General features: G+C 45.0%; 1 protein-coding gene across 1 annotated transcript; it reads right to left on the reverse strand.

Moving 5' to 3' along the window:
* Positions 1-5,930: 5,930 nt before the first annotated feature.
* LOC110124013 (olfactory receptor 9I1-like) lies at positions 5,931-6,982 on the reverse strand. Its single transcript, XM_020872308.2, has one exon. The coding sequence runs from the start codon at positions 6,980-6,982 to the stop codon at positions 6,041-6,043; it is 942 nt and encodes a 313-aa protein (XP_020727967.2). The 3' UTR covers positions 5,931-6,040.
* Between the last annotated feature and the right edge of the window lie 2,617 nt (positions 6,983-9,599).

The following is a 9,599-nucleotide window of genomic DNA, read 5'->3' on the forward strand; positions in this document are numbered from 1 at the left end:
CTCCCACACTGCCATCTTGGCGATGTCATTTTGGGGGTTGTTCCAAACGATGAGAAAAACACAGCACTTTGGCCTCTTGATGGATTGAATTAAATGGGTCAAAGTCTGAAAGTGTGCATTTTCATCTTTCCTATATCCATTTTGGTAGACTGAGGCTAAAGTACTACAGCTGAAAACTTACAATTTTGAAACACGATTCCTAAGAGGGATATATTTAGAAGTTGAAAGGGATTTTTAAAAAAAAGCTTTCAATATTACCAGCTGGATTTTATTACTCCGTGTTCTCCATATACACAGAACCAATAGGACGTATCTATGTATACGATTTTTCTGTTTTGATTTCTGTGGGAGTACGGCTGATTTACAGTGCCTGTTAGTTTCAGGTGTACCACAAAGTGGGTGTTATGTTATGCACATACACTGTTGTTGTTTAGTCTCTAAGTGTATCTGATGCTTTTGCGACCCCAAGGACTGTAGTCTGCCAGGCTCCTTTGTCCATGGGATTTCCCGGGCAAGAATATTGGAGTGAGTTGCCATTTCTTTCTCAAGGGGATCTTCCTGACCCATCTTCCTGACCCATCTTCAATCTTCCTGATCGAACACTGCATCTCCTGCATTGCAGTGATTCTTTATCACTGAGCACCATATCCTCTCTTTTTAAGATTCTTTGCCCATACAGGCCATTACACAGTATTGAGTAGAGTTCCCTGTGCTACAAAGTAGAACCTTAGTAGTTTCTGTTGCATATACAGTAGTGTATATATGTCAATCTATAGTTTTTTTTTTCTTAAACCACTTCCTTGAGGTATGACTGACATATTGAAAATTGTACATACTTAGTATATACAACTTGATGAGTTTGGAGATAAATGTATACCTGTGAAACCATGACTATAATCTCTATTGTAGACATTAAAAGAGTACATCTTACGTTGTGTTCTTATCACAAAATAATATCATCATAATAATAAATAAATAGTGCAATAGGGAACTTTCGGAGGTGATAAATCTGTTTATGGCAAAGAAGATTTCTCACGAGGAACTGGCCCACAAAGTTCCTTTTACAGAAGTAAGAATTCCCACAATCCAGGAAGCCCAGGAGACCAGGGACGCAGGTCAGGGTTCAAACACCAGGGAAACTGATGGTGTCGATCCCAGTCCAAGTTCAGAAGAAAGTGTGCTCCGGTTCATGCAAAGTCAGGAAAAGAAGAAGGCATGAGTGTCCGCGACCCCCGACCTCGGCCCTGTGTTCCAGTCAAGGCCTCAGGACGGGAGGGCGCCCACCACACTGGGGATGGTGACCTGCTTTACTGAGTCACCCATTCAAACGGTCATCCCCTCGAGCCACAGCCTCACAGACACACCCAGAATTAACGTTTAGCCAAACATCTGCACTGCCGACCCAGGGGGTAAAATTGACACATAAAATCAACCGTGATAGGATCCTATTTTCCAAAAGATTACATGTAGTGTCTGTTTTGGCTTCCCAGGAGGCTTAGCAGTAAAGAACTCGCCTGCCAATGAAGGAGACGTGGGTTCGATCCCTGGGTCAGGAAGATCTCCTGGGGGAGGAAACAGCAGCCCACTCTGGTACTCTTGCCCGGGAAATCCCACAGACAGAAGAGCCTGGTGGGCTGCAGTCCACGGCCGAAGAAGGTCAGACATGACTTAGTCACTAAACAGCAACAGTGTCTGTTTTCACGAGTCCTGCCAATGAGATAAGAGAAAATCCTTGGCCCAGAGCCTGATATACATTAGATAACAAGGGAATGTTTTCATTCATTTATTAATACACTTAAGTGGAAATTTAACATAAATGCCATCTCCTCTAGTGCCTTATCTCATCACCAGATGATGGGCCCCTAAAACACACTCAGACTTCATTTGCATTTTATTCCCTTGGTGCAGCCCTGAAGCAATTGTATATACATCCAATACTGTACATGCATCAAAGGGCATTCATGTGTAGGCAAAGTTTGCTGCCACTCACCAAGATTTCCTAAAGGAAATAAACCCTGAATATTCATTGGAAGGACTGATGCTGAAGCTGAAGCTCCAGTCCTTTGGCCACCTGATGCAAAGAGCCAACTCATTGGAAAAGACCCTGATGCTGGGAAAGACTGAAGGTGGAACAGAAGGGGACGACAGAGGATGAGATGGTCGGATGGCATCACCAACTCAATGGACACGAATCTGAGCAAACTCTGGGAGATAGTGAAGGATAAATAAGCCTGGTGTGCTGCCGTTCATGGGGTCACAAAGAGGCGGACATGACTGAGCGACTGAACCACAGCACCAAACAGAAGTGGGGAGAAATGTGAGGCTGCTCTCACCACTACTAAAATAGCACACTCACTGTCTAGCATTTTCCCCATCTGTTTATTTCTTAAGTGGGAAGGTTTTCCTGCCTCTAAGCATGCGAGAATCCTCCAAGGGGTTATTTCTTCAGCCCATTGACACAGTCTGGCATATAGTAGGAATTACCGAAGATGTGCTGCCCTCTGAAGAAAAAGTAGTTGTTGATCATTTTGATGAATGGACACCAGGTGCATACCTGAGTATATCTTAGTTAGGTCCACAATTCAGAGAAGAAAAGCTATACCACATAAAAAGTGGATGCCTCCAAAAGTATATTTCCCCAAATTCACCATTTTCCCAGAATCAGTCCTATACCAACAATATGGTCAGTCACCCATGTGTTATCTTTCTCTGGCCTAACATGTGTTCTAGAAAAACACAGACAGTACTGGAGGGCAGTCAAGCACCTTTTCCTGGAATACGCCATTTGTTGTTCCTTCGATGAAGTGGGTCTCTTTTCCTCCATCTCCACTACCAAAGACTGTCCCCCTTCCACCAGTCTGACTGCAGTCAAAGTTCAGTTCAGTCGCTCAGTCGTGTCTGACTCTTTGCAACCCCATGAATCGCAGCACACCAGGCTTCCCTGTCCATCACAAATTCCCGGAGTTTACTCAAACTCATGTCCGTTGAGTCGGTGATGCCATCTAACCATCTCATCCTCTGTCGTCCACTTCTCCTCCTGCCCACAATCCCTCCCAGCATCAGGGTCTTTTCCAATGAGTCAACGTTTCCCATGAGGTGGCCAAAGTATTGGAGTTTCAGCTTCAGCATCAGTCCTTCCAATGAACACCCAGGACTGATCTCCTCTAGCATGGACTGGTTGGATCTCCTTGCAGTCCAAGGGACTCTCGAGAGTCTTCTCCAAAATCACAGTTCAAAAGCATGAGTTCTTCGGGGCTCAGCTTTCTTTATAGTCCAACTCTCACATCCATACATGACCACTAGAAAAACCATAGCCTTGAACTAATGGACCTTTGTTGGCAAAGTAACATTCTCTGCTTTTTAATATGCTGTCTAGGTTGGTCATGACTTTCCTTCCAAGGAGTAAGCGTCTTTTAATTTCATGGCTGCAGTCACCATCTGCAGTGATTTTGGAGCCCAAAATAATAAAGTCAGCCACTGTTTCCACTGTTTCCCCATCTATTTGCCATGAATAGACTGGTTCCAAATAGGAAAAGGAGTATGTCAAGGCTGTACATTGTCACCCTGCTTATTTAACTTATATGCAGAGTACATCATGAGAAACGCTGGGCTGGAAGAAGCACAAGCTGGAATCAAGATTGCCGGAGAAATGTCAATAACCTCAGATATGCAGATGACACCACCCTTATGGCAGAAAGTGAAGAAGAACTAAGGAGCCTTTTGATGAAAGTGAAAGAGGCGAGTGAAAAAATGGGCTTAAAGCTCAACATTGAGAAAACTAAGATCATGGAAGCCAAAGGGATCTTCTTAAATTTCAGATAAGATTATTTCATCCCTCGCTCACTCTTCAAGTAGAGTCAACAAGTCCTAAGTGAGCCTGCGAGTCTGTTTGTGACCCGCTTTCTCCTGAATTCAGCAGCTGCATCTCACACTAAGCCTCTCACTCCCCAGGCGGCGGCCACTCTGGTTTCTCAGTTCACGGCATCCTTGCATTCGCAAGTTCTTCCGTCTGGAGTGGTGACCCCGTCCTATGACTACGACCCACTTACTCTTTAAGCCTCAACTTAACTGTCAGGTCTTCAGGGGAGGCTTGCCTGATCTCACCAAGCTGGGTCAGGACCCTCCCGTACAGGGTGGCAGTATCCTGCGATGCTTCCTCTCTTCCCCTTTCCAAAATCTCATAAAAAATTAATAAACTGGGTTCAGTTCAGTTCAGTTGCTCAGTCATGTCCGGTTCTCTGCAACCCCAGGGACTGCAGCACGCCAGGCCTCCCTGTCCATCACCAACTCCCAGAACTTACTCAAACTCATGCTCACTGAGTTGGTGATGCCATCCAGCCATCTCATCCTCTCTCATCCCCTTCTCCTCCGGACCCCAATCCCTCCCAGCATCAGGGTCTTTTCCAATGAGTCAGCTCTTCGCATCAGGTGGCCAAAGTATTGGAGTTTCAGCTTCAGCATCAGTCCTTCCAATGAACACCCAGGACTGACCTCCTTTAGGATGGACTGGTTGGATCTCCTTGCAGTCCAAGGGACTCTCAAGAGTTTTCTCCAACACCACAGATCAAAAGCATTGATTCTTTGGTACTCAGCTTTCTTTATAGTCCAACTCTCACATCTATACATGACCACTGGAAAAACCATAGCATTGACTAATGGACCTTTGTTGGCAAAGTAATGTCCCTGCTTTTATCTAGGTTGGTCATAACTTTCCTTCCAAGGAGCAAGCATCTTCTAATTTCATGGCTTCAGTCACCATCTGCAGTGATTTTGGAGCCCAAAAAATAAAGTCTTTCACTGTTTCAATTGTCTCCCCATCTGTTTGCCATGAAGTGATGGGACCAGATGCCATGATATTAGTTTTCTGAATGTTGAGTTTTAAGCCAACTTTTTCAACCATGTAGTGGCTCAATGTCTATACCCCGCATTCTATTCTCCATGAAGGAAGAACCATGTCTATCTTATTTACTATTATATTCCTGAACTTAGCGTTATTTCTGATATGTAGTTGATAATGTGTAAATATTTGCTGAATTGGTGAATCAGATTGTGGAATCTCCATGGAGACATTTCCCAAGTAATATTTCTAGCGGACGTGAAGGCCATTAAAAGGTGGCAGTCAGATTCACAGTCATCTGTCTGCTGATGATAAAGTAAATGTCCTATAGGAGACATAAGTACTGGTTTTCATTACTGGAGAATAGAAAATAGCTTGAGTGAACTGAGCCAGATGGTCCACGAACAAGGCCTCAGAAATAAAACAGGGATGCTGAACTTGGGTGATCAAGAAATATTTCAAAAGTTATACATCAGGCTCAGTTCAGCTTTACACCAAGATCGAACTGTTTTCAGCAATTAATGCAAGTCGCTTCACCTTTCTTTGATTCCACAGTGTCTGCGTGCTCTACAGAATCTCAGGAGATAAACTAACTTGAACATTTCCCAGTTCACATCTTTTTCTCCCCTTTCTTTCCTCTATTTTTCTTCCCTTCTTTTCTTCACCTTGAATCTTCCATGACAAATACCTAAATCATATATGACTGAATGTTGAGGAACATTTCCTTTGGTCAGGGCTGATTTCCACCCCACTTCCCACAACCAAGGAAAATGACTATCCTCACTATGTAAGCAATAAGCTATGGCACTGTAAGTATTCAAGGTAAAAACGTTAGCTTGGTGGGAAAAAAAGAAATTATGTAGCTGAGAAAACAATGAGCAATATTCAGGATGGTTCAGAAAAATAAATTTCACATTTTATAGCATCTTATCACTTATAAAGTCCTTCTGCATTCAGTTTCTCCTGAGGCTGGCTTCAATCATAGCTAGGTAATTTTTACCAATGTGATAACTGAGGCAGAGAATTTCTGGCTCGAGGTCACGGAGTTAATAAAGCAATTATTGGAAACTAAATCTACATTTTTTTTTCTTTTTTGCCTCCGTATGTCTTTGTAATTATCAGGTCTGGTTTCTCTATTACAAAGAGAAGCAATAAGCCCAAAGGATTATTTGCAGGAGCTTCTGAATCAATGGAGCCCAAGTCTTACTCTACTCGGGAAACCTTCATCCTGCCGAGAGCTCTCTTCAGAGCCTCCTTCACTTCCTTGTTCCTCAGGCTGTAGATCAGTGGGTTCAGCATCGGGATGACCACAGTGTAAAATACTGACACAATCTTGTCCTCCCAGAGAGATTTTCCCATGTTACCCTTCAGGTATATGAATATGAGCGTCCCAAAGAAAAGAACCACTGCGGATATGTGAGAAGCGCAGGTGGAGAAGGTCTTGGCTTTGCCACCAGCTGAACGAATCTTCAGAATGGCCCGAAGGATGAACAGGTAGGATACGAGAATCACTGAAACGCTGGTTGCAATCACCAAGAAAGCTAAAAGGTAGATCAGCCGTTCTCGTGGCCTGGTCTCACTGCAGGCAAGCTTCAGCAGAGGTGGGAGGTCACAGAAAAAGAAATCCACGTGGTTCGACTTACAGAAGGAGATGGAGAAGGTGCAGCCAGTGCGGACCACGGAGTTGACCGCGGCACCGCCGTACGCCCCGGCCACCAGCCCCAGGCGGGCCTGGGGCGTCATGGCCGAGGCGTAGAGGAGAGGTTTGCACACGGCCACGTAGCGGTCGTAGGCCATCACGGCCAAAAGGAAGCACTCGGCACTGGCACAGAGGGTGAAGAAGAAGAACTGCGTGGCACAGCGCTCAAAGGTGACGGTGCCCTTATCGTTCCGCAAGGTCTCCAGCAGTTGAGGGACAATAACGGAGGCGTAGCAAATGTCCAGGAAGGAGAGGTGGCTGAGGAAAAAGTACATGGGGGTCTGGAGGCGAGGGTCGCTCTGAACCAGCGCCATCACGCCCAGGTTGCCTCCCAGGTTGATGAGATAAAGGAGCAGAAACACGAAGAAGAGACCCGTCTGCAGCTCGGCCCACCGCTGGAACCCCAGCAGAATGAATTCTGTTACCGCAGTGCCGTTCCCTGCCATGAGTCCTCGGCTGCCCCCTGAAATCAAAACAGAAAACCTCACTAAAGATAAATGAAGATGAACACGGCTGGATCTGACCACTTGCAGCAAATCTCTTTGCAGGTTTTGAATAATTTCATTTATTTTTGACCGCGCTGGGTCTTCGTTGCTGTGCGCGGCTCTCTCGCGGGGCGAGCCGGGCTGCTGTCCAGTTGCGGCGCATGGACTTCTCACCGCAGCGCCTTCCCTTGTGAGCACCAGCTCTAGGGCGTGCGGCCTCAGTACTGTGGCTCGTGGGCTCAGTAATTTCTGCTCCCAGGCTCTAAAGAGCGCAGGCTCAGTAGTCGTGGCCACGGGCTTAGATGCTCGGCAGCATGTGGGACCTTCCCAGATCAGGGACCAAACTCGGGTCTCCTGCGTTGGCAGGCAGTCTTCACCACTGAGCGACCAGGGAAGTCCTCACTTCACAATCTTTACAAACTCTTTTTCATTGGATCTTGCAGAGATCCTTACAAGCACATATTTGTTCATCTTGCTTTTCGGGAGAAGAATATGATGGTCCAAGAGGTAAAGTGACTAGCTCATAATTTCATAGTAAAGAGGCAAAACCAGAGCTAGAATGCAGCTTCATAGGCAATTCCTAACTGCTTACAGTTCAGAACTGGAAACAGTCATCGGCCTCCCTAAAGAGTAAGGAGAAACCCTAGCGGCATAGCACTGAGGACATGACCTTTGAAATCAGACCGTGGTTCCCATCTCTTGAGACCTTGGCCAAGTTAATTCATCTTTCTCAACCTTAGTCTCCTTGTTGGTTGAATGAGAATGTCAATGCTAAAGTCATGACATTACTGCAAAGGACACAAGTGTATCTAACATTTGGTCTGACTCACACACTTAGAATTATTTTTCTCTAAATTCTGCAACAATGTAACATGCTTCTAGGTTCATGTATATTCTGGAATCTTATCTCCAAGTCCACAGCCACTTGGAGTTCTAATATCAACTCTATCTTTCTCCGTGGCTTTTTTGATGTGCATATGAACCCAATAGAGTTGGATGCAAGACGGTGAGCTGTGAAGAGCAAGAACTGCTAAAACTCCTACAAGCTGTTGCCCGCCAAGTCTCTTCTTCCTCTCTGCTTCTGCCAAGCAACATGCCCTGGTTTTCACCTTCTCCTATTCCAAAGGAACTGTCCCATTATTTTAAAATGCCAGATCACTATCAATTGGTAAGAATCATGAATCATGCCATTCCAGAATTAGCCTGCAGAGCTCCTCAAGGGACAGAGCCATCACGCTGATTCAGAATTCCAATGAAGACCGAGGGCTTGCCGAGTACGCAGACAATCTTGCTTCTGAACCTTTTGGGTGCTCATCATCTGGGGTAATGGAAATTCTGAATGTGGACTTCAAAGGTGATTCTTTTTGTCCTCCCTGCATCCTTCAAACAAGAACTGAATTTGAGAGAGCTCTCACAGGATTTTAAATAATGAGGAAAATAAAACTTGGGCCAATGTTTGGCAAAAGCTGATCTAATGATGAAATAAATGTCAGTATCTGGTATTTATCCCTTCCCACTGAAGTCCTACTAATGTAAATATTTAGGAGTTCTTTTCTTTCCTCAGGGCCCAACATAATATTGACTCTCAACCAAAACAATGACTTGCTGCGTTCTTGGAATTCACACAAATCATCTTGACCAAAAAGGGAAAAAAAGAGAGAGAGACTTATGCTCATTTATTTATTCAGTAAGAATCTGCTGAGAATTTACAATGCATGAGGCACTCTTCCGGTTGCCGGGAAGAAAACACAGACAGAGATCTTTCCCTTGTGAAGTGCTCGTTCTAGCAGAAGGGCCAGGCACACACGACATACATTTTAAAAAAGAACTATATTTTTTCCCCATGATAGAAGACAAGTGCTATGAAACACGCGTGCACACACAGAGGTTTGGGAGACCCAAAATACGTGGAGGAGTGTTATACAGGTTCATCAAGGAAGGTTCACTGAAAAGGTGACATTTCTGCAGAGATGGTAGGGATCGGGGAGCTACTCTTGCTCATTTGCACACATCATTTATCCAGGAACAATAGGAAATGAAGACACCAGCATGGACCACTTCGCTTCCATTACACAACATACAGAATCCTTCGGGTCCTTCTGAGACCCAAACACAACTTTGTTCAGAAGGGCCAACCTCCTAGCACAGAGAGAAACCCCTAAGGTATCAGAGGCTCGATAATCAGCCCGAGGTCACTCAAGGCAAAGGTAGACTAGAATAAAGCACAGTGGCGAGAAAAAGGGCCCAGAAGACAGACAGAGCTTGTTCCAAACTCAGCTGTTTCTGTCTGTGTGACCTTGGGCGAGGTGTTTGACCTCTAGACTCTCAGACACGATATCTTTTCAATAGCAACAACTCCTCTGTGGTGCTGCAGGAGGCAAGAGAGATAATTCATGGAAATACACACGAGGGGCCTAGCACAGAGTAAGCACTCAGGTCATTGCTACAGAATGATTTTTCAGCCACTAGGTTGTTCTGCCATTCAGAAATTGAGTTTACCTCCATTCTATTACTGAGTAAAATGAGGCTCAACTGGTTAAACCAACCTTCCCAAGGCCACACCAGGACCTCTGGCTCT

This window comes from Odocoileus virginianus, chromosome 10 (assembly GCF_023699985.2).
Source record: "Odocoileus virginianus isolate 20LAN1187 ecotype Illinois chromosome 10, Ovbor_1.2, whole genome shotgun sequence".
NCBI classification, from domain to species: domain Eukaryota; kingdom Metazoa; phylum Chordata; class Mammalia; order Artiodactyla; family Cervidae; genus Odocoileus; species Odocoileus virginianus.